The sequence below is a fragment of the Nycticebus coucang genome, chromosome 2 (assembly GCF_027406575.1).
Source record: "Nycticebus coucang isolate mNycCou1 chromosome 2, mNycCou1.pri, whole genome shotgun sequence".
NCBI lineage: Eukaryota > Metazoa > Chordata > Mammalia > Primates > Lorisidae > Nycticebus > Nycticebus coucang.
The window spans coordinates 1,719,792-1,745,071 of NC_069781.1; the positions used below are offsets into that span (position 1 = coordinate 1,719,792).

The window sequence follows — 25,280 nt, forward strand, 5'->3', positions numbered from 1 at the left end:
TAAAATTTAATTTAAAAAAATTTTTTTTCAGACAGTCGTACTCTGTTGCCACAGTCTAGAGTTGCTGTGGGGTCACCTAGCTCACAGCAAACTTTGAGCCCAGCTCAAACTCCTGGGCTCAAGGGATCCTCTTGCCTCAGCCTTCAGAGTAGCTGGGACTATAGGCACCTGCCACAACTTCTGGCTATTTGTTCTATTTTTAGTAGAGACAGAGTCTCTTGCTCAGGCTGGTCTCAAAAAACTCCTGGCCTCAAGAGATCCTCCCACCTTGGCCTCCAAAACTGCTGGGGTCACAGGCTTAAGCCACCACACCTGGTCCACAAGGGACATTTTAGGGCAAGCTTTATGACCTGGAAAAACAGTAGCTCTCTTACATCAACACACCTCCAAAGACTCCCCATCTGTAACGAGGTCACAAAACCACCTCCACACACACTGGCATGCACGTGGTGTGCAGTGTGCAAGGTTTGCTAGCAGCTGCCTGACCTGCCTGTGCTCCGGTTCCTTCTTTTTCCTTCCAACTCTGGGATCCTCCAGGGCACTCTACCAAGGGTGACAAAGTAAGACTCTGTCTCAAAAAAAAAAAAAAAAAAAGGCTGGGCACAGTGGCTCACACCTGTAATCCCTGCACTCTGGGAGGCCGAGGCAGGTGGATCGCCTGAGCTCCTGAGTTCGAGACCAGCCTGAACTAGAGTGAGACCCTGTCTCTAAGGAAAAAAAAAAAAAAATAGCCAGGCATTGTGGCAGACACCTGTATTCCCAGCTACTTGGAAGGCTGAGGCAAAAGAATCACTTGAGCTTAAGAGTCTGAGGTTGCTATGAGCTACGATGCCAAGGCATTCTACCGGGGGCAACAAGATGAGACTGTCTTACAAGAAAAAAAAAAAAGATTGAACCACAAAGTCCCTGTGGCCACAGGACCTGCCTGGGCAGCAGCACTGTGGGAGCTGAGAGTATGGACAACGCAGACAGCAGGAGGAGGCACACAGCTTTTTCTCTGGCACTGAAGTAATACCAAGACAGAAAATAGGAAAAGGGGATTTTATTTATTAAAGAAAAGTCATCTGTGAATTACTGCAGCTGAAGTGGTAAGTCTGACACTGACACTTTGCACTGAAATGTGCCTTCCTTCAAACAAGCGGGCTCCACACACAAACGCCAAAGGGTCAATCCAGGCAGCACTGTGCCAGCTGGAGGGGGAGCTCCGCAGAGGAGGCTGCCCTTCTATTTCCCAGCCTGAAGCCACCTCTATAAAGGCCTGTCACATGCTCAAAGCGCGGCCTCACGCACTACAGCGCAGAAGGCGTAAGCAGCGAGGGCAGGGAGCGAGGGTAGCACCGGCACCTCCCACAGCCCCGCCGGGCGCTGGGGGTGGTCTCTGGGCCAGGCACCCTCTCCCCATCTCCTGCTGCTCCTGGGGAGGCTGCAGCAGTTGGACAGCGAGGGGACAGCGCTGCCTACGTGCGGTTCAGTGTCTGGAAGATCCTAGAGATCTGCAGCATGACTGGCCCCGTTTCTGGATCGTTCATCCACTGGGTGCTGTTCAATGGGTTCTCCAGCATGTCCTCGAATGCTGCGGGGAGAGCAGAGCACAGGTGAGAGCGGCATCTGCACCCCACACCCGCCCCAAGAACTAGTGTAACCTCCCTTTGCAAGAGCTGCTTGATGAGAAGGGGGTGCCTAAGGCAGCCAGGACCTCCAAGGACTGCTGCCAGCCCTCAGCCTGCAGCCCACCCACTGCACTGACCCCAGCACCCCATGGGTCTGAGATGGATGATGTGGGTCCCCCTGGCCTGCCTGAGTACCCCTGGCATACCCACATAAAAGCTGTCTGGCCCCCATCCCCACTTCCAACCCTATCCTGAGAAAAAAGGCCTTGCATACAAATCAAGCTTGTAAACAGACTGACATACAAATGTTGTATAAATACATAAACTTATATTAAATGTTGCAAATTTTTAATCAAATGAGAAACCTCTAACTTTCAATCGTAAAAAAATTATTTTCTTTTAAAACTACTCATTAAAAAATTTAACAGAGTATGTCTCAAAAAAAAAAAACTTTGATCTTCTAAATGGTTTTACAAAATTGTTTTTCCCAAAATAGGTGCTTTTAGCAAACAGCTCTCAGGTGCTGGTCATGGTGAAAGTGTGTGCCCTCTACAGGGTACCACGCTGCTCCATCAGGACAGACCGCTTCATGCCATACCTGGCTATCTCGGCACAGCTCATCAGCAAAAGCGGCCCAAGCTGTCGGGCTCGGAGCTGCAAGGTCACTGTGAACCTGAGGGGGCTCTGTCCACACAGCTATGACACCCTGGTGCTCTCTTGACTAAAATCCTCTATAGCCCAGTTTCGACTCTCAGAAAGAGGCTGCAGTTAGACAAGCTGAATCTGTGAGAAGACACTTCACAGTGAGGGCAACCTCACAGATCCTGAGGTCAGTGAGGGCTGCCACACACGCAGCTGGACCCCGACTTCCTCCCAGCCAATAGTGCGGCCAAAGCCAGAAGGATGAAAGAGTTGAACAAAAAGATGAAAACAGTAATTAAACGTGAAAAGCCAAACAGATGAATGTTTATCTGTAGAAGGACTTCCTTCTGCACTTAACTTCTGTTTTTAAAAAAAATGCATGCAAGTAAGTTTGCAACATGCAATAAGGGCTGTGCCTGCACCGGTAACAAGCAGCCGGTGAAGGGCTAAGCTGACCTTCACCGCTGAAAAGCAGACAGCGGACCCGACAGACAATGTGCAAAAGAGGTGCAGCAGGCCGCCTGTCACCACGGGAGCACACATTGAGCCAATCAGTCTTTGTCTACAAAGGGGGCATGAGTGAGACTGTTCTGGGGAGATCTCAGGTGGTAACCTCAGAGAGCAAGCTCATAAGACATCAAGTCTTAAAAAGTCCCCCATTCTGTAAGTGCATCACGTGACTTGTCTTTACTTATCCTTAGGAAACGTGAGCTGCACCCAAAGGAGCAGGTGCAAAAAAAGGCTTACTGCAGCGGAGAGTCCACAGCACTGAGACACACTTGCAGTGACCAGACCCCTGAGGTGGTGTTACACATGTACAGCACAGCTGCAGAGCCACCTCCTCTGCACCCACCACTCAAATCTCATTTTTAAAATAGTAAGAGCAAGAGAAATGGCATCAAACGTGACATGAAAGTGAGAAGCACGCGTGGTCTCTAGGATGACTGCAGCCTGCCAGGCACACAAACACCCAGGAAGACGTCAGAAGGAAACACCCCAATGGGAGGGAGGGAATTAGAGGTGATGTCTAGTTCCTTCTTCACTCTTTTCTTCATTTTCCAAAGATTCCATAATGGACACTGTATTTCTTCTAAAATGATAAACATCATTTAAAAAACCTCTATCAAAAATGTTTAAGTACGAGCTTGAGAGAAACACGCAACTTTGAGGACCCGCACAGCAGGTGAATCTGGAGGGTCTGGAGACGACAGGCGGCGGCACAGAGGCTCTGATTAGGGAGAGCGAGTCCCACCCCGCAGAGCTCCAGGGAGCTGAGAGTTGTGTGCTTGCTGCCCTCTTGGTCACCAGGGTGTGGGGAATGTGAGTGCCTGGCCCTGTGGCCAGCACCCTGCACTCCACTGACTTAGCACCTGCAAACTGGGTACTCGCCCTGTCCACTCTGGTCAGAAATGGGAGAAGGGACCCACATGCAGATAAACTACAGGAAAAGGAGGACTTCCTTTACTGCTCAAACATGTCTGTAAGACGCTGTAGGTAGCGATGTGAATGGTGAAAAAGCAAAGGAAAATCCTGCAGAAAAGACTTGTGAACAGACCCCAACAGACCCCAAGGCAGGCTGTTATTACCCCAGGGTCTCCAAGTTGTGGTAGAGACATGCTCTCAGTGTGCGAGGGACCACTGAGAATAAAAATGAACTCAAACAGATACATGGGTACAAAGAGGAAAATTCCCTTCCGGGTGGACTCCAGACTGAAATAAGAAAGGAGACACTTTAAAACTTTTAGAAAAGGGCAGCGCCCCTGGCTCAGTGGGCAGGGCGTCAGCCACATGCACCGAGGCTGGGGGTCCAAACCCGGCCTGAGACTGCTAAACAACAATGACAACTGCAACAACAACCACAACAACACAGCCAGGCATTGTGGCGGGCGCCTATGGTCCCAGCTACTTGGGGGGCTGAGGCAAGAGAATCACTTGAGCCCAAAAGTTTGAGGTTGCTGCGCATTGTGACACCCTGGCACTCTATCCAGGGTGATAGCTTGAGGCTCTGTCTCAAAAAAAAAAAAAAAAAAACTTTTAGAAAAAAATAAAAGAAAATGTCTCACTGACCTTGGGATGAGGTGGTTTTCTTTTTAAGGCTCACAGCATGAAAGACAAGACAGATACACAAAGTACATCAAAACAAACTTCTGATCAACACGAGTAAGAAGCCAGAAAACGCACAACATTTGCAATACAAATAGCAGCTAAAGGGCCAGACTTTCTGAATGAATAAGGAAAATAATTCAGCAGAGAAACAGGCCAAAAGCTGAGCAGGAGGCCTCATAGCTGAGGCCTGGGAGGGGCGGATAAGCTCCCGAGTGGAGCTCAGCTCTGCTATCCGAGATGGCAGCCACAGAGCTGAGACACCTCCCTGCCAGCTGAGTCCCTTCCCTGTATCTGGGGAGAAACAAGCATCCTGTGAGCCCAGCCCCGCATATTCAGCTTAGACAAACCCTCTCTCTGCGCACTGCAGCACAGGGACAAACGTGCTCAGAGCAGCACCACTCGCCACAACCCCAGCCGCCACCAGAGAGCAGTCAGGGATCAGCCGTGGTACATACTCAGTGACATAAAGAACTCATAGGCCCGGAAACCTACTCAAGTGTGGTTCTATTTACACAAAGCCAGGGACAAGTGACAGCTTGTCAGGGCACACAGAAACCTGGCAAAATTCTGCAGGAAAGCCAAGGGACAGTGAGTCCTCAGGACAGTGCAGTTCTGGAGAGAGAAAGGGTACCCAGGACCAGAGGGACAGAAATACTCCCCATTTAAAGATGAATAGGAGATAACATGGCTATTAGTGTTAACATTAGCCTTTCTTTCTTTCTTTTTTTTTTTTTTTTGTAGAGACAGAGTCTCACTTTATGGCCCTCGGTAGAGTGCCGTGGCATCACACAGCTCACAGCAACCTCCAACTCCTGGGCTTAAGCGATTCTCTTGCCTCAGCCTCCCGAGTAGCTGGGACTACAGGCACCCGCCACAACGCCCGGCTATTTTTGGTTGCAGTTTGGCTGGGGCCGGGTTTGAACCCGCCACCCTCGGTATATGGGGCCAGTGCCCTACCAACTGAGCCACAGGTGCCGCCCTAGCCTTTGTTTCTAAGAGACAGTCTCACTCTGTTTGTCGCCCAGGCTGGAGTGCAGTGGTGAGATCACAGCTCACTGTAGCCTTCAACTCCTGGGGTCCAGCTATCCTCCTGCCTCAGCCTCCTGGCTAATTGGGACTACAGGTGTGCACTATTGTGCCCAGCTTAATTTTATTACTCTTTGAAGTTACAAATATAATAGATACTTTGCATGTACATATCTCACAATAAATATAAACAATTACTGAAAAGATATCTCAAAATAAAAAAGCAAAGCCTCGCACCCTGCCTGTGCTCACAGAAGTTTCTGGGTGGCTGGGAGCCACCCTCCTGCACCTGTTTTCTAGAGCTTGTATCCAGCTGTTAATGCAGGAGACTGTCAGAAGGACCTGACGCTCACGTCCTCTGGTGACCCTGGTAGGAGCCACAGCTGCCTACTTGCGGGGCACGGAGCACCACCTCTGCACAGCAGTTCCCAGAACAGCTTCTGTGACACCAGCCCACTGCCCGCCCCCACCTGAGTGCCGCAGTGAAGACGCACATACCTAGGAGTGTCTTAGGGTTGGTCAGACCCAGCTGCACCACAGGGTTATCCAGGATGGCCTGGAAGAGAGGGCTGTCGGGATCAATGCCCTTGTCCAGCTCCTCAGGCGAGGGCTTCCGGTCCCCCAGCAGCCACTCGCACTGCAAAGCAAGCACATCAGGGCTGCCATTAGTTCCTTTTCAGCACACCGTCACATCAGATGCGGCAAGTCCCCAAGGTGCTCAAACTACAAGGGACTTTATTATCTAAACAAACCTGGCCTGTGGCACATCAGGCTGGAGAAAAACACCCCCAACTGGGCTTCTGCAGAGACCAGTGCTGCAGGGCAACCTGGCCACTGCCGCTCCCCAGGCCACCCCATGGGGACCGGCAGGGCCCTCCCAGAAGTGTCAGGAGGATAGTTAACAAGTGCACCCAACACCTGGCTTTGTTCCAGGGACGACACCAGCATGACTGAGCTCCTGTTACAGCCGGCCTAAGGCCTGGAGCGTCTGGATGCACAGACGTGGCATCCGGCTTGGTAGCTGGAGCCTCTGACCCTCGGGACAAATAGAGGGCATCGCTGCCCCCTTGGAGCTCCTCCCTGGGTGGACTTCTGTGAGTAGCTGGCATGTGTTTACAGGAAGGGAATCTAACTTAGAGTCCGTCTAATAAAATAAATTAGTAAGTCACACCCTTACCACAGAATATGTATAAGTAAGTACTACTTTTAGCAAGGCAAAGCCCAAAATTTTCTCAGTGTTTTCAAAACATTATGGTACTGGGCACAACTATCCCACTGTTCCACTTAGAGGCAACGTGAGTACATGTGAAAGTGGCCAGATGCAGCCTGGCCACGTGTGGCCCTCAGGAGGCTGACGGCACCAGAGCCCCGCCCGCCTGCTACTCACAGCCGCATTCTGCTGGTTGTTATTCACACGGAGGGCGTCCAGCACTTCCTTCTCGTCAAATCCCATCTCCATCAGGGAAGCCACAGCCTAGATGAGAATTGAACCACCGGTTAAAGGCCACCCATGGAGGGTGTGGTGCCAGGGCCACATGTGGAGCACTTTTCATTAACATCTTAGCAGAAGAGATTTTTTTCTAAGTTCTCTTTCCTCACAGCTTTATGGAAACATTTCTTATTTTTTAACATCCTAAAGCCAATGGGTGCAAGGATGTGACTGTGCTTGAAGACCAGGCTCGTCTGTGGGGGAACCACAGGCTGGGGAAGGGAGGAAACCCTTTCGGTTTTGTGCTGATGACTGGGTGGATAAAACTGCACATATAAGATTAACCAAGAGGGCTCTGCTACGCAAGAGTAAGTGACAGCAAAGAAAGGTCACATCAGTAAATCTGATTTAAATGAAGATAAAAATGTCTTGGTAATTTGTGAAGAAGGGAGGTTTTACTCAAACTTTATCTTAGAAAAAAGAAACTAAATTTTTTTTTTTTTTTGAGACAGAGCCTCAAGCTGTTGCCCTAGGTAGAGTGCCATGACATCACAGCTCACAGCAACCTCCAACTCTTAGGCTTAAGCGATTCTCTTGCCTTAGCCTCCCGAATAGCTCAGACTACAGGCGCCCGCCACAACGCCCGCATACTTTTTTTTGGTTGTAGTGGTCATTGTTGTTTGGTGGGCCTGGGCTGGATTTGAACCCGCCAGCTCTGGTGTATGTGGCTGGCGCCTTAGCCGCTTGAGCTATAGGCACCGAGCCGAAATTAAAAATGTTTTAACTTCTAACACTGAACAAAACTTAAGGTATAGTGTAAGAATACACTAATTCTCAGAGCAGACAATGACCCAGTCTTCAGTGTGCTGGGGGAAGGGTGTACGTTTTCAGGACAAAGTCATATAACAAGACAATACAGCCTTGACTTTACACTGGAATTTTATAACAATGTTTAAAGAGGTCAATTCTGTACAAAAAAAAAAAAAAATCAGGGTTTCATCAATTTTTAAAGGCCTTTCCTAATCCTTCCCCGGAATCGGGAATCCTCCCTCCTCCTCAGTTCTCTGGCCACAGTCAGCCCATCTAACCTCGGGCCCACAATGCCCTCTGCGCCTCTTGTAAACGTCACAAAACACAGCTCTGCAGACACGTGCTTTCCCACACACCCAGTCTGGATGGGCCATAGGGGTTTCAGAGAGAACCTCATGGAAGAGCTCCCAGGTGGCAGGCAGGAAGCTGCTGCGTTCACAGTCTATTTCACTTGCCTTCCTGGGCCGAGTTCCAACCCCAGGGCCTCCAACATTGAATGCTGGGGGAAGGACCCCCATGAAACGTAGCCAGGAATCCGTTGCGAATCAGAGACAGGATGGCCTTTACCGTTAGCATCAGAGAAAACCATTCTCACCACTCATGTCTACTCAGCCTAGGAAAAGATGCCCCAGTACTCCTAAGGTGACACTCTCCTGGCCCCCTTCACCTCCAAAGCACAGCTGGGGGTGGGGTCAGCAGAAAGCCGGATGTGGTGGCATTCTGGGAATGCAGCAGCCTCTTGACCCCTGCCAGGCTGCCTGCTCCCCAATTGCAAAAGAATCACAGGCAGGAGAGGGGTGACACGATAGCCCCGGAAGCCCTGACAACTTTACACAACTGTCACCCCAGAAGACATCCTATGAACCTGTGTGCCTCAGAGGAGACAGGAAGGATAGCAGTGGGGGAGTGTCCTAGGAGAACAACTAGGTAAAGACCAGGTATGAACACCTGGGTAGAACACAGACAGGCTGAGAAAGCAAAGAGGAGCATGAGCTAACAAGCCCCAGCCAAAGGGATCAGACAGAAGAGTGTGAAGCCTGGCCACTGACAGGCTGCCTAGAAGGTGAAAGCAATAAGACAAGCTCCTGGTAGATCCAGAAACGCTGGGTTAAATAAAGCAAAAATATTTTTAAACACACAGCTAAGCTCACAAGAAAGGGCATCAGCAAGGGATAAAAACAAAGGAGGCCAGAAAACCAGACCTGGGAGGGCAGGAGGTATCCTCAGAGCTCGGGGGGTTGGGGGGGGAGAGGTATCCTCAGAGCCTGGGAGGGCAGCGGGCATCCTCAGAGCCTGGGGAGCTGACGCCCACACACAGGGAGCTGATGTGGGCTGTGCCAGGCAGAGAGTGGGGAATGGGACCCTGCTCACACATCAGGATCCTGGAAAGATGAGAAGATGCAGGGCCCTGTGCAGAGAAGGCCCAGCCGTGGGCTGTGGAGCTGTGCTCAGGGCATGGGAGCCCCACCAGGACAGCTGAGATTAAAGCTGCCTCTGGCTGGTGGCCCTGGTCGGCCCTGGCAATAACAAACTCAGAATGATCCCAAGAGGACTCTGTGACCAGGCCACATGGAATTCCCATGGCAAACAAAAGGCCACATAGGGAGGCCGTGAGGAGAAAAACCATGCAGCCCTGGGCGTCACTGCCCCACCCAAGTCCAGAGGGGCTGTGGCAATAGGAGAGGCTTGTACGGGAACTAGAAAGCTTTGAGTTTTTCAAAAGATGACACGTATGTTGATGAACTACTGGGTGGAAATCTGGGCCCCTGGATTCAAGAGTGAGTATCTTACAGGTGAACTTTGGTATTCAAGCCTCCCAAACTTCCCGGCTTTACTCTCTCAGGGAGAGTCAGCGACACGGCACTGGCTTCCTCTACACGAGGCAATACGTACCCGAGCATCAGCCCGAAATTCCCTTTTCCTCCGAATCTTCTTGAAGATCTCCGTTAATTCATCCCTGGCCTCCTCGTCGTCTGTGCTGCTGGTTCCAGCAGGAGCCTCAGAGGCACTTGCCGTGGCCCCCTCAGTGGGGGGAGAGGCCTGGCCAGGCAGGGGGGCATCTATGGTGGGGTCTTCGGCGTGCTCAATCAGCCACTCCATGGCTTGGGGCACCGACATGCTGAAAGGGAACAGGAGACTCTTCCCAACATGCCCAGGTGACCTGAGCGCAGCCTCTCTTTCCTGTACACTCCCCCAAAGGCTCCTCTATTTTAGTGACTTCTCTAGCATCAGGCCGATGATTCCTTATGATGAGATCTGAATACAGGTACAGGCTGAGCATGGCAGCTCCGGCCCGTAATCCCAGCACTCTGGGAGGTGGGAGGATTGCCTGAGCTCAGGAGTTTGAGACCAGCCTAAGCAAGAGTGCAACCCTGACAGAAAAAAAAGCCAGGCATTATAGAAGGCACCTGCAGTCCCAGGTACTTGGGAGGCTAAGGCAGAAGGATTGTTCAAGCCTGAGAGTTTAAGGTTGCTGTGAGCTATGACCCATATACTCTACCCAGGGCACAGAGTGAGAATCTGTCTCAAAAAAAAAAACCCCAAAACCCCCTAACGACAACTGCTCAGAGTCAATGCCCTGCTATGAACAGGCTTCAGTTTCTGTTCTCATAGAACTACAGCCCAGAGAGGATTTACAGGATGATTAGTCACCTCTCCCCCAACACACGACATACTTTTGAGGCACATATTTAAGGCACCTCTTTAAAGACTCACACATAGGCTCAGCGCTCGTAGCTCAACCGGCTAAGGCGCCAGCCACATACACAAGAGCTGGTGGGTTCAAATCCAGTCCAGGCCCGCCAAAACAATGAGAACTACAACCCCCACCCCCCAAAAATAGCCAGGCGTTGTGGCGGGAACCTGTAGTCCAAGCTACTTGGGAGGCTGAGGCAAGAGAATCACTTAAGCCCAAGAGTTTGAGGTTGCTGTGAGCTGTGATGCCACAGTACTCTACTGAGGGCGACATAGTGAGTCTCTGTCTCAAAAAATAAATAAATAAATAATAAATTAATTAATAAACTCACACATGTTAGAAATGATTCAGTCAAACAAAGCTTTTGGGATGAGAGATGTCACCCACAGGGGAGCCCTACAAGCCTCTACCCTGGTGTCCCTGGTGGGGAAGAAGTGGCCCACGTACTGGCTCAGCCGCAGGGCCTTGGTGGCTCTGGTCTCAGGAAAGCCCATCTCCGTGAGCTGCCGCAGAGCAGCCTCATCCACACGCTCGTCCTCGTCCTCGTCCAGCATAGCTGCGGGCCAGAGACCAGAGATGAGTTTGGCTTCCCTTAGTGCCAAAGACTCTCGGCAGCTTTCTGAAACCGCAGGATATCTGAGAACCAACCAGCACTCTCACACGCACTGACAGGGAGCGATGCATATGCAGGCCACTAGCCCACACCAACTACACGTGGAAATAAGCATGGTGCTGAATTTTCCAGTTTCAACCCTGAGGGCTATGAAAACATTCTCTGAGGCAGCGGGCAAAGCGCCGGATGTGAAAGTAGAATCATGTGATCACTTGGGGGTTTGCATGTACCGTTCGCCTTCTTAAACAATTCCACTGCGTCTGGGTTCAGTGCTAACAACTTCTGCGCCACCTTGATGAGAGACACCAGTATCTTTCGGAGTTCTGTCTGGAACTGCAGCGAAAAAGTAGAGATCATTTCTCTAAACTGCCCAAGAAACCTACTTGGATCTACAACCCCAGTCCCCTGTCCTAGAACTCCAAACCTGTAAGAATCAAAATAACAATGCTTTCATTCAAGAGAGTGGATAGCAGCTGAGGAGGAAGAGGGGTGGGGTTAGCAGGAGGCCCCACAGCCAGCAGGACTGAGGGTGCCCTTGTGCCTGCACAGACAGGCCATGAGCAAGGCCTCTCAGCCAGCAACATGGCAACACCCAGTGACGGTCACTCAGCGATGGTGTGACACTCAGTCCCACGGCCAAGGAGGAAACTGGCCAGCTGAACTAGGCGGGCAGAAAACCTTCTCAGACTCACTGAAGAAAGTGGATGGACCTGAGGAGTGGCCCAGCCGCAGCGCTGCCTGCTGCCTGGCAGAGTGTCAACAGCACCGACCACGGCCAATCTTCTCAGCGGAAAGCAGGAGCTGGTGAGACCTGGTCAGAGACCCTCTCTAGCACCTAGTTACAGGGCCTAGAGGTTGGGGGTCAGCTGTCTCCTCCCTCACAAACCTCGGCCTTCCTGTGGGCCACCACACTGGGGCACACCTCTGGGCTGGACACACACAGGCAGGGGGGAGGCATATGCTGGCCACTGTGGAAGAGCTACAAAGCGCTCGTTAGTATGCAGTTCTCTGGAAGAGACTCCAAAAGACTTCTGCTCCTAAAACAAGCCACAGCTCACAACAGTGCCCTTAGATCAGACAGGTGTCAGACACCGTTGAGGGTTGCACCCTGCCTTGCTGGGCACAGCCTGTGCCCTGCATGCTGGGTTACTTCACATGAGCACTGCAAATGCTTTTCTTTACCTTAGAACTTTCCAACACAAAACATATAAGAATTCAGATTTCTATCTATAACTTTTTGCCAAATTCAGGGCCAAATTCTTTTTTCCTCCAACTCTTGGGCTTACGCGATTCTCTTGCCTCAGCCTCCTGAGTAGCTGGGACTACAGGCGCCCGCCACAACACTGGCTATTTTTTTGTTGCAGTTTGGCCGGGCCTGGGTTTGAACCCACCACCCTCGGCATATGGGGCCAGCGCCCTACCCACTGAGCCACAGGTGCCGCCCTCAGGGCCAAATTCTTAACATTTCCCCAATGCTATCTATCCCTTCAGTCCTGCCTTCAGGTGTCTTCTGAATTTCTTACTTTGAAATAATTTCAGACTTACAGAAAAGTTGTAAAAATAGTAGAATTCTGGCATATCCTTCATCAACTTCCCCAAATACTTTGTAAGAATCTCCTCTTGAGGCTCCCACGCACTGTGACCAACACGCACCCAGTCCCACCCTGGGCCAACACTCACATCTCTCATGTTGGTCTGGACCACGGCCCGGTCCATGTTGTAGGACGGCAGATTGGCTGTTGCTCGGAAGATAGCATCTCTATCTGGAGCTTTCTGGTCTTGTTTTTTCTACACAGAGAAGCGATCAGGAAGTCAGAAATGAACATAAGTGCAGTAAGAGGCGAAATCACGTGAACTGAACACAGAGTTCTAGCCAGGGAGAGAACCCACGTCCTCCAGTAACAAATGTTGTGACCTCCTTGACGAGGTGTGGGGGATGGATTCAAGAGCATTCTCTGCAAGGCTCAGAAACAGGAGAGTGGGTGTGATGCTCAGGACACAGTGTGGCAGCAAAGGAGAAGAGCAAAGTGCAGGGACAGCACAGACACGCAGGGTCCCTGCCCCACCTGGAACCCCCAACGCAGCAGAAAAGGAATAAAGACGGTAGAAATTCCCAAGGACAAACAGGATGGGAAAGGCAACGAGACTGGAAGTGACAACACATTTATAGACGACAGAGAGTAGGTGAAGGGATCAACAGAGCTGCAGAGGCTAAAAACCAATAGCTGCAGAAGAACAGACAGTGGCTAAAGGCAAGGCCACTCCACCCTCCCCAGAACCGCAGAGGACTCAGAGACATTGGGAGACATGGCAAGGACGGCAGCCCTGGGAGCCAAAGTGGCACTCCTGCCCACCCTGCACACCCTGCAGCCACCTGGAGGACCAAGCCTGAGACCCTCCCCAAGATCCCCGTGGCATGATTCCAGACCCTGCACTACTCCATGGCAGACACAGCTGAAGGTGGAAGGGGCACGACGGCCGAGTCTTTGTGCCCTGGTGCAGCCGCCAGCTGGCCCAACCACCCGAGAGCAGCTAACAGGATCCAAGGTCTCTTAAAGGCGACACTGGTTGGATATTTGAAGAAAGCTTCCAATACAAAAGACAAAAAACCAAAGTAAGAATAGGAAAAAGAAAAAGAAACAAATGGAAGTGACAGCGAGGCAAGAGGAAAGTACTTAAAACCCAGGAACCTGGCCCCACACCCAGACAAGAACACTCCAGATTGCAGAGAGGCGCCAGCTGCAGTCAAAGACAGACTAGAAAGTTTTCAAAGATTATGACCAGAAACCAAAGACTGTAGGGCCCGGTGCAGTGGCTCCCGCCTGTAATTCTATACTCTGGGAGGCGGAGGCAGGTGGAATGCTTGAGCTCAGGAGTTTCAGACAAGCCTTGGCAACAGCAAGATCTCATCTCTACAAAAAATAAAATAATTAGCCAGGCGCAGTGGCAGGGAGGCTGAGGCAGGAGCATCTCTTGAGCCCAGGAGTCTGAGGTTGCTGTGAGCTATGGTGCCATGGCACTCTATCTAGGGCAACAAAGTGAGACTCTGTCTCAAAAAAAAAAAAAAAAAAATTTCCCAGAACTCAAGTATGTGAATGTTCAGATTCAACACGCTGGGCACAGCGAGGGGAAAGGACAGCAGAGGCGCCATTAAGTCCCAGCTACTGATGCGCACAGGGAGATGGAGAAAGGCTCCAGACAAAATGGCGGGGAGGAAAAACGGATCCTGCAGAGAGGAACATCGGAGCTGACCACAGTGCCCAGCACATTCAGTCCTGCCCACTGCTGCTGATGTGGAAGCCAGGCCTCAGGACAGACCTCCCCTCCCAGGTGCTAGAGGATGCCCAGCTCCAGCAGGCCATGGGAACAAGTCAGGAAGAACAAGACACTGGCATTAGCACAGCCCCCTGCACCGGTGGTTGTTCTTGCCAGATCACAGGGCAAGAGCGGGACAGACTCCATCTTGGGGTCAGGTCACACGGCACAGCTGATTCTGGGGAAAGGATGTGCCCTGGTAGGCCTGGCCTTATCGGGGAACACTGAGAAAGGGCAGGGACCCTCCGGTGGGAAATGCTGTTGCTGGCTCCGAAGATGAAGAAGCTGTGCGGCAAGGAATGGGGGTCATGTCTAGGGGCTGGGGAGAGCCCCCAGATGACCAAGGACAAGAAAGTGGGAGTTTGGCCCTGCGACGGTAGGAACTGGATTCTGCCAACTCTCTGGAGAGCTAGAACCAGATTGTCTCTTGGGGGATCCACAAAGGAATACAACCTCGACACCCCAATTTCTTTTCTTTTTTTTTTGAGACAGAGCCTCAAGCTGTTGCCCTGGGTAAAGTGCCATGGCATTACAGCTCACAGCAACCTCCAACTCCTGGGCTCAAGTGATTCTCTTGCCTCAGCCTTCCAAGTAACTGGACTATAGGCGCCTGCCACAACGCCTGGCTATTTTTTGGTTGCAGCCATCATTGTTTGGCAGGCCGGGGCTGGATTTGAACCCGCCAACTCAGGTGTATGTGGCTGGCGCCTCAGCTGCTTGAGCCACAGGCGCCGAGCCATCGACACCCCAATTTCAACTTGAGACCCTAAGCAAAGAAACCAACTGAGCCCAGCCAGACTTTCAATCCACAGCACTGAGCAGTTGAGTCTGTGGCAAGGTTAAGAGGCAAGAGAAACCTTAAATACAATAAGAAAGTCCTCACACAGAACAGAGCCCGGAAAGCACAGCCCAGGTGAGAGGAAGGCAGCGATTCAGACACGCAGGGCTGAAGGAGACGAGGGTAATGCCAAGAAAAAGGGGGAGCGGGCAGATGGCCTGATACATGTGACCACGTTTTCAGAGGGCTTATCAACTCTGTTGAAGAATATGAAAACATTAGTGATAAGCATGTTAAAAAACCAAACAAACATGGGGCAGCGCCTGTGGCTCAGGGAGTAGGGCACCAGTCCCATACGCCAACGGTATCAGGTTCAAACCTGGCCCTGGCCAAAACTGTAACAACAACAACAAACAAACAAACAAAACAAGCAAACAGAATGACCAGGCCTTTGTTAATTTCAGGAAAAACAGAGTTGTATAAAAAAGTAGGTAATCTTAACATACTTTGCTCATGGCAAAAAAAAAAGCACAAAAAGAAGTAATGAAAACTCTAGAATTTTCTTCAACCAACATTATGATCTAACATACAGGGAGGCGGACCAGGAGGGAAGGCTGGGGGAGGGCCTGTCCTCTTCATTAAGAAACCAACAGGGGTGGGCGGCGCCTGTGGCTCAGTGGGTAGGGAGCTGGCCCATATACCGAGGGTGGCGGGTTCCACCCCAGCCCCAGCCAAACTGCAACAAAAAGATAGCCGGGCGTTGTGGTGGGGACCTGTAGTCCCAGCTACTTGGGAGGCTGAGGCAAGAGAATCGCCTAAGCCCAGGAGTTGGAGGTTGCTGCTGTCAGCTGTGTGATGCCACAGCACTCTACCAAGGGCAATAAAGTGAGACTCTGTCTCTACAAAAAAAAAAAAAAAAAAAAGGGGAGGGGAGGGGAGGGGAGGGGAGGGAAGGGAAGGGAAGGGAAGGGAGGAAAGGAAGGAAGGAAGGAAGGAAGCAACAGGGGCTTGGCGCCTCTAGCTCAGTGGTTACAGTGCCAGCTACATACACAGGGGCTGCGGGTTTGAACCCAGCCCGGGCCTGCTAAACAACGACAACTACAACAACAACAAAAATAGGTTGTGGCAGACACTTGTAGTCCCAGCTACTTGGGAAGATGAGGCAAGAGGATCGCTTAAGCCCAGGAGTTTGAGGTTGCTGTGAGCTGTGATGCCACAGCACTCCACCGAGGGTGACATAATAAGAATTTGTCTCAGAAAAAAAAAAAAGAAACCAACAGAGTGTGAACTTGATCTTTCCAGAAGCAGTGATACAAGTTGAAACACATTCTTCTTAGTGAAGTATCACAAGAATGGAAAAGCAAGTATCCAATGTACTCAGTACTAATATGGAGCCAGTAGACAAACTAATACCCACACAAGAGAAAAACTCCATTCAAGCTGGAGGGAAAGGGATGGGGAGGCGGGAGGGGGATTGGTAAACTCCCACCTAATGGGCACAATGTAAGGTTACATGGCACACCGCCTGGGTATGGAACACAACTATAACAGGACTTTACCTAACAAATGCAAACATTGTAACCTAATCATTTGTAACCCATTATGAATCTGAGATTTAAAAAAAGAAAAGAAACAGCAACACACACAATTTAGAGATCAGGAACAGAATTGCCAAAGCTAACAGTTTCGGTTGCTTTAGAAAGTGCGATTTCAGTGTAACTGATAGGAGGTAACTGATTTTTTTTTTTTTTTTTTTGCAGTTTTTGGCTAAGGCTGGGTTGGAACCCGCCACCTCTGGCACATGGGGCTGGCGCCCTACTCCTTTGAGCCATCGGCACCATCCCGGAGGTAACTGATTTTTAATAAAAGATTTGTAGCATTATTTGACTTTTTAAATATAAGTGTTAATTTGACTTAAAAATTCATGAAAATATGAATAAACAGCTTCAAAGCTTTATTTAGCAATATATGAAGAGAAAAGGTAAGTTCCTTGAGTTGCACTGCAAGCTACCTGTCCAAGAGGCTGGGATGGCTGTGATCAGACCCTACTGTCTGTACCAGTCACGGGTCCTTTACATCTCAACACCGATGGCCAAGCTGTAACTTGAGTGCATTGGATCCTGCTTGCAGCAGTTCCCAGGAAAGGGCCTGACTCAGGGACAGGTAGAGGCAGGCTCAGATCTGTCCACCACCCACCAGTGGCCAGGTGTGGCTGAAGGAGCGGACACAAGCCCAGAGCAATCCTCCTGCACCGAGTCCCAGACAGGGCCCTACAATAGCTCACGCACTATCAGGCCATGAGCACAGCCCCAATCTCCAAGACAAACCCTCCCCTGCACTTCAAAGCACCAGGAAGAAACTCTCCCCTTCCAGATGAGTGAAGACTATAAAGCAAAAGTGGCTGCTCTTCCAGACAGCATGGCCCTGCCCTCGCCCACGGGCACAAGGCCTGGCATGGGAGCAAACGAGACCATTTCCAGACACACCTTACTCTGTATGGTAAGCTCCTAGAGAACGAGCTTCTGGAGTAGCCACTAAACAAGTGAGCTGCACGGTTCCCTAAGGTACCAAGTTAAAGGGAAGACAGAGCCCATAACTCAGTGCCCTTAGCACACTCTGTAAGAACATCTAATTCTGCCTTGCAAGACACACACAAAACAGCTAACCCAGCCTCTAAGAATCAACAGCACAGGCTTAGGATCCCTTATCTGAAAGACTTGGGACCAGATGTGTTTCAGATTTTGAATTTCTTCAGAATTCAGAGTATTTGTTTTATATTTACCGGTTGAGCTGGCAAAACTTGAAAATCCAAAACCTGAAAAGCAATGAGTGTTCAGGGCAAGGCTGGTGCGCAGTGAGATTCTGACTGCAGCACTCAGATTTGGGACTTTGGATTAAGGTGCTCAGCCTGGGCAAAGCTCCACTTGTCACCAGGTACTCCTGCCCCACCTCCCTGCCCTCACCCCCCTTATTTCCTATGGTGGTCTGTCAGCAACTTCCCTCTGCTTGCTCTCAGGAGTGATTCGGCTGCTTGAGGATGAGGAGGAAATGAGAACACCTGGGTTAAGGGGCACCCTTGCTCAGGAGTACGCACTGTCTTCTCCACATCAAAACCAGCCAGGTTTTCCGTGCTGGTCACACGAGCAGGGACCAGGATTGACATTGGTGAAACACGCGCAGGCATGATGAAGAACTCCTGATAACCACATCCACTGTTAACTACAGCCAGCCAGGATGGAGAACTCCTGATAACCACATCCACTGTTAACTACAGCCAGCCAGGATGGAGAACTCCTGATAACCACATCCACTGTTAACTACAGCCAGCCAGGATGGAGAACTCCTGATAAGCACATCTACTGTTAACTACAGCCAGCCAGGATGGAGAACTCCTGATAACCACATCTACTGTTAACCATGGCCAGCCAGGATGGAGAATTCTTGATAACCACATCTACTATGAACTATGGCCAGCCACAACAGAGAATCCCTGATAACCACGTGTACTGTAACTATGGTAGACGTGTGGGTTACAAATAACTAGTACAGAGAACGCTGCCTTTAAACTAAGTGTCGATTTCCACTCTAAAGAGCTCTAATTACAAACTTTTTGAGACTTACCTTTTCTTCTGCTGAGACCTCAGCCATCTTAGGAAGTGGCTCTGGAGCACGCTTTTTTATCAATAACAGGACATCTAGAAAAAATAACATTTATGTATATCAGGCTGGCTATCATTTTATGTCTATAGACAACATGAACTGTCCTGGATGATGTGAGTTCCAGATGTTCCCTCTGGTCCCCCAAGTGTCCACACCAGCCAGCCCTGGCTGAGGCGTTATGTCCCCGGGCCTAGCCAGAACCGACAGGTGGCCAGTGGCCCGGGAGTTTGTCCAGCACAACCCCAACAACCACACAGAGCTGGTGGTGGAGGGGGTGGGGGGGTCTCTCAAAACATTCTCACTTTAATGGGCTCAGTTTTGAAAATCCATGAGGTTGGGGAACTTGTTCTTAATTCTCCAAACTAAAAGTCTGATTTGAACTTGATGACCACAAGCAATAAAAGTCTGTCAGCAATACTTCTAGTATTTTCAAAATGAATTCACTTAAAGGAACTTGAGAATGAAATCGTTATTTGATGAAATGTAGAAAACTGAAGCTTTTGCCCCACATGCCTCAAAACTAGAAGCAATCAGACAAGGACACCTCACTAACGTGAAGCAATCAGACAAGGACACCTCACTAACGTGCCTAAGGCAGTCCCCACAATGACCACTTCCAACCAAAAATAAGACTTGCCACAGTGCTGCGTTCTCTGGTTCTGCTTTGAAACAGAACAAAAATTAAATTCACATTTGACTGCTCAGGTGTCTGTTGCTTGTTCCATTTCAGTATCTGCTGTTTTTACAAATCTTCCATAGCACACACTTTTTGTTAATAAAGGCATAATGGAACTATTTAGTGGAACCTGGTTTTTTTGCTCATGTCCCCTCAGAGCCCTGACCCCGGGGGCCAGACTGGCACCCTAACAGCAGCTCACCTCTGTCTTGGATGCTCTCTTCCGAGACTGTTTTAGTATCACTCAGCACCCTCTCTGAAGCAGCATGAATTAGCTTGTGATGGCTTACAGTTTTGGGATCTTCTAAGTTCCCGTGAGCACACTAGGGAAAAAAATCATATATTTCAAGGTAGAAAGTAAATCATACTAAGCCACACCTGGAATTTACAGGTTTTCCTTACTAGCTAATAAATTAAAGCATACATAAAATTACAGATTCCCATTAATGGTGGAAGCCACATAAAATACCACAATACTGGATACCAAGGCCAGTGATCTTGTCACCAAGCCACAAGTGCTTTTGAAAGAGGCTCAGGGCTTTGACATACAATACCCTAGTGATAATTAATGGCAACCCTAATCACTTTAGTCTGGAAAGATCTGGAAAGTAATTTTTAAATGAAAACAACAGGTCCATTGTTTCCTGCTGACCTAAGATCTAAGAATGTTTTATGCACTTGTTTTTCTTTCTTCCACAGACACATGAAAGAGGGCTAAAGAAACAGCAAAGACTGGTTCAGAGACTGAGAAGCTGGGACCTAACCAACCAAGCACCCCCGATGTCCCGAGAAGGGCACTTAGCCTGCCTGATCCCAGCTTTGCCCCCAGCTCACTCAGCAGCACCTCACTACAGCTATAGCATGTGGGTCCCTCCTGGGGCAGATCTAAAGGGAACAATAGGCACACAGTTGTGTCCAAGTCACCAGGGCCCTGGAAGCCCCATAACACCTAGGAGGGGAGGGCGCTGAAGTCCTCACCCACACGGGAATGAGTGCACCCCGTGCCCCACCACAGCACTCACTGGTGACCTGAGAAGCCACCTCAACGGCTGCTGACTGCAAACTCTAGCAAAGCCTGAACAGGAATCGTGAAGGTTCCTTCCAGTCCTGGAATTTTATTCTAAAGAGCTCACAGCAAGTCACTGGCAGGAGGCCTGGTAGACATTGCTCACTTCAACCAGGCTGCTCTGTACACAACAATGCACAGCTGTCATTGCTGCCTTGTGGAAGTTCTGCTTTCCTTGGGACACAGGCCATCAGATCACCACAAAGGCTCACCACTTTGTAAAGCCTGAGCAAAACTGATAGTCCCATGTGATAAAGACACAGGTAAGCATGTGTGCCTGAGTGTGGACATGCAGACACACCCACCAGACTGTCACCCTGCTATCTGCTCCAGACCACATGGCCCCACACACCACACCATGTCAGACAGCAGTGCTCAGCTAATCAGCTACAGCCTTTCCCCATGAGCCAGAATCTTGGTGTGGGGTAAAAGGGGTTACATTTGTATATTTCAGAAAATGTCCACAGATATGTGTATAGTCCAGGCTGAAAACCTTCAAAACTCAGAACTAGTGGGAAGGAGATGGCTGTTCTCTTGCTCTCACTATGTCTCTGAGGGTAGAAGGAAGAATTATTTGATGGCTGCAGTAAAATTCCTGGAAAGGCTGGCCCCCAGACACCCAGCATGCCAGTCTTGAAGGCTGTCCCCAGACCAATCAGGTGGCTGGGTGCAGACCCCCTGCAAGCCTGCTCACCACCTCCCTCTGCTACTAGGGAGACACCTGGCACATACAACTGCTTACCAGAAAAGAAGAAAAAAATCTAGGCACATGTTTCACCCCTCAACCCTGGCATTTTAAGAGTAACGGGATCGGTGCCTGTAGTTCAAGCGGCTAAGGCGCCAGCCACATACACCAGAGCTGGCGGATTCAAATCTAGCCCGGGCCCGCCAAACAACGACAACTACAACAAAAAAATAGCTGGGCATTGTGGCTGGTGCCTGTAATCCCAGCTACTTGAGAGGCTAAGGGAAGAGACTCGCTTAAGCCCATGAGTTGGAGGTTGCCGTGAGCTGTAATGTCACAGCACTCTACCCAGGGCAACAGCTTGAGGCTCTGTCTCAAAAAAAAAAAAAAAAAAAGAGCAACTGGAATTTTCCATTGCTCTCAAGACTGAAAACAATCTAAAAAAAGGATTGCAGAGGCTTTGGGAGTTGTCATTCATTAACATAAAACCAGCAAGGCTGACAGTCAGGAGGTGGGATCCAGTAAGACACCCCTGCCATTTATAACAGAGCTGAGAAGTCAACCTGTGAAGAGGACAGGTTCTGCTCCCAGGAGTATGGGTTTGCCTCGCCATAACGCTAAAACTTGCTGGCTAGTAGATTTGCCAAGGTCAGAATACATAATAGTCTCTGAAACATAGTTTTCCAACAAACTGCTCTGCAGCGTGTGAACAACAGGAGGGAGACACCCACAGGCGCGAGTCACCCATACTGCCAAGACAATCTCATCCTGTGTCTTCGCTCTCGGTAGAAGCTGGGGTCCAGCCATGCAAAAACCCAGGCAGGGAAGTGCTCGCCCCTATAGCACCCCACTTCCTCTCCAGAGGAGCACTGACTTTCTGCTGACACCTGACATAAACTGTCATTGGAAGCGCTGATCACCTCCAGGTCATCCAGGCAATTTTAACAACCTCACCAGCAAGTACTACTGTGTTCTGCTCCAGCAACATCATGACAGTTTACTGCACACACACCAAGCCCATCACACCTCGGCTGTAATTTCTTTAAAATCACTAACCACCCCTCTTCCAGGCAATGGGCACTAGAGTCCACCAGAATCATCCCAATTTGCATAAAACCAAAAACGGAAAGGCAATAATGGCATTTCTCCCAAGAGTTACAATAGTAAAACCCCTCCTAATACAGCGTTGTTAGGAGTGTGTATGTGTGTGTGTGTGGGGGGGGGTAGAGATAAAAGAAAAAGAGCCTACATTGTCCCTCCCTCCCCTGCCAAGGTAGAGGGGAAAGAGGGAGAAAAAAAAAATAATGTCTGCACACCCCAGGGGCAGGGAAGGAGCTCAGCAGAGACACACGGCAGTATGACACCCAGTACACAACTTGAGAATTCCCTTTTCTAATGAAGGCATTCTGCCTGCAGAACAGGACAGGGCAGGCAGGGGGAGGCCTTGACAGTCAGATCCTCCGCACCTGGAATAAAATCTCAATTTAAAGTAAGATAATGACAAAAACCCCAAATGATACACCTCAGTACCAAATGGAATAATAAATATCAGGAAGATGATAATTAGCACCACATTGAAACTGGCTGCCTAATTAACCCCAAGTGCTCCTGGAATTCATTAGTAGGCATCTGTAGACCAAATAGTGCTCATTCCCCATTCACCTTCATAAAACAGCAATAGTGTGAGATGAATTAAATGCCCTGCCACTGCAGGGAGCAGCCCACACTGATGCCATTCGGAGCTGACAAGAGATTTTCATTTATTTTATTAATGCACATGTTTGTTTTGGTGGTACTCTGAGCCTGTCTCTGGTCTTGTGAACACAAACCAAGTCCTTAAGGAACTTCTATACCAGGTGGAGGAAGACAATGCACCTTCGGGAGGTTTTAAATTAAAAATACACAGGACTAGACAAGCAGCAATGCCTGGCTCTAACAGCATGCCCACAGAGTCCCCAGCTCTTCAGCTGAGTGCTGTCCTGGTGGTTTTCTAGATGTTAAAACCACACAGACTGGGCCAGAAGACAAACAAGAAAGCAGCCAAAGACAATGCCCTTGAACATGTGTACCTGGAGGCCCACCCTCAAATTGAATCACTGAGGCCAAGATCTCAGGGTTATTCACATCCCGTGTGTTCCAGGATGCTCACCATGCCTGCCTCTGACAGTTACAGAACAATTGCACAGAACCATACTCAGGAAAGTAAATCAAAAGTGCTTCTGTGACACCTGTTACTGTAATAACTGGAAGTTTATCTTCAGAGGCAACAGTCAGCTACATTCTAACACAACCAACCCCTCAACACATAGATATCTTATCACATGAAGTTCTCACTGAAAAGCTGCAGCCTCCTTTAACCTAAATTCTGGCAAGGAACACAACATCACATCATTTCCTTAGGCTGCCAGAGTCCCGGCAAGCAGATGTCTCTTAGCTGACCTTATGAATTGAATTTAAAGAGATGGAGGCCTCAAAAACTAGTTCTACAAACTGCAACCTAAGAAAGTAACTATACAGGGAGTATTTCATATGAAAAAACTTTGAAAGGCATTTTAGTAAAGGGTCCTTTCTCCTGGACCTTCTCATTTAATTTTACCTCTGCAGAAAAGTAGCAACACTGACACTTGCCCTGCAGTGGGGCTATTTTAAGACACTCCAGCTAAGAGGCACAAGTGGCCATAGCCAAGCCCTGGCCCGCACACCAGCCAGAAGGAAACAGTGACCTGTTCTGCAGGGAAGGGGAAGGGACCTCTTCATGAGGGAACCTGTATTAATTTTCAGCTCTTGGAGAAGATGCTGGAAAATAAAAACCCAACCCCATAACAAATAAGCACAAATGGTGGAGAACCACAACGCCCTGCTCCCGTTGGCGACCGCACCTCTCCCAGGCAGTTTCTCTACCTGCCCCTATCTCTCAGGGTAGTGGTACAATTAAATGAGAGGCTGGCATCGGGGATGGTTAATAAACGGCGCCCGCCTCTACCAGCCCCCGGCGGGCTCGGGAAAAACAGGGGCAGGAGGCACTGTCTCCACCCACGGAAAGAGGTCCTGGGAGCCGCGGGCCGGGCGGCAGGTCGAGCAGGGGTCCGGGATTGAGGCGAGGGTCCGCCGTGGAGGCAGGAGTCGGGGTCGGAGCGGGGGCAGGCGGGTTGCAGGGTGCAGAGGGGGCCCAGGGCGGGGCGAGGCCCGGCGGGGGTCGCGGGGGCACGGCCTTACGTGCTTGAGGCAACGCTCCTTGAGCTGCTCCACCGAGGTGTCCTCGGTCGCCTCCTCCACCCACTCGGTACCGTCGGCCGCGCAGATGTGGAGCCGCAGCACCTTGCCCGCGAAGATCTTCTCCTCCTGCACGAACATCGCGCCGCCGCCACAGGGGCCTGCGCCCGCCGCCGGGGCCGTGAAGGTCACCGGGCGGGTGGGCGGGGCGGGGGCGGGGCCAGGGCCAGGCCGCCCGCGCGCGCCTTCGCTGGGCCGCCGCCGCCCCGCCCCGGCTCCCGCCTGTCCCGCCGCCAGTCACTCGCCGCGGCCTAAGCGGTCGCCTCGCTCCCGCCGCCGCAGCCGCCGGGGGCGCGCTGTCGCCGCCGCACCGGAAGTACGTAACGGGGCGCGCCCGGAGCACGCCGGGAGATGCAGTGCTCCGCGGGCGGCCCTGCCCGCCGCGCCGGAAGTGCGTAGTGCGCTCCCGGGGCATGCCGGGAGGTGCAGTCCTCTCCCGCTCCCCCGCCCGCGCCTGCGCCAGGGCCGCGCACGGGCTGCCCTGGTGTCTATGTGGTTAAACCCGGCTCTCGGGCCCCGGCGCGTGCGGCGTCGCAAGGCAGCGGGTAAAGGGAACGTAGGACACGTCAGTGATGGCGGTGTCCTGAGTGCACGTCGAAACTGTGTTTTGGACGCATCGTCTAATTTTAATACCTTGTTAAAGTCAACCTGACTTCTTGTTTTTCTTTCCCTTTTTGAGATCCGGCTGCTGGAACGTTTAAAATCGTGTGTGGGGCGGCCGTGATGGCTCTTCTGGAGCGGAAGTTCTGAGGGTCCCCGAGGAACTGTTGGGGCCGTGGCCCTTCGGCCCCGCTGTGCCCTGCCAAGGCGGGGAGCTGCGGGAAGGGCGGTCTGGAGGCCGCGCGGGTCAGCGCAGGGATGGATGAAGGTGCACCCATGAGGGCAGAAGCTGTCCC

General features: G+C 50.7%; 1 protein-coding gene across 1 annotated transcript; it reads right to left on the minus strand.

Moving 5' to 3' along the window:
* Positions 1-1,026: 1,026 nt before the first annotated feature.
* UBAC1 (UBA domain containing 1) lies at positions 1,027-24,700 on the minus strand. The gene is made up of 10 exons (XM_053566699.1): positions 24,328-24,700; positions 19,563-19,683; positions 18,646-18,719; positions 12,612-12,719; positions 11,162-11,264; positions 10,766-10,874; positions 9,517-9,742; positions 6,772-6,858; positions 5,883-6,021; positions 1,027-1,573 (listed from the first exon to the last, which is right to left on the minus strand). The coding sequence occupies exons 1-10, from the start codon at positions 24,463-24,465 to the stop codon at positions 1,458-1,460; spliced, it is 1,221 nt and encodes a 406-aa protein (XP_053422674.1). The 5' UTR covers positions 24,466-24,700; the 3' UTR covers positions 1,027-1,457.
* Between the last annotated feature and the right edge of the window lie 580 nt (positions 24,701-25,280).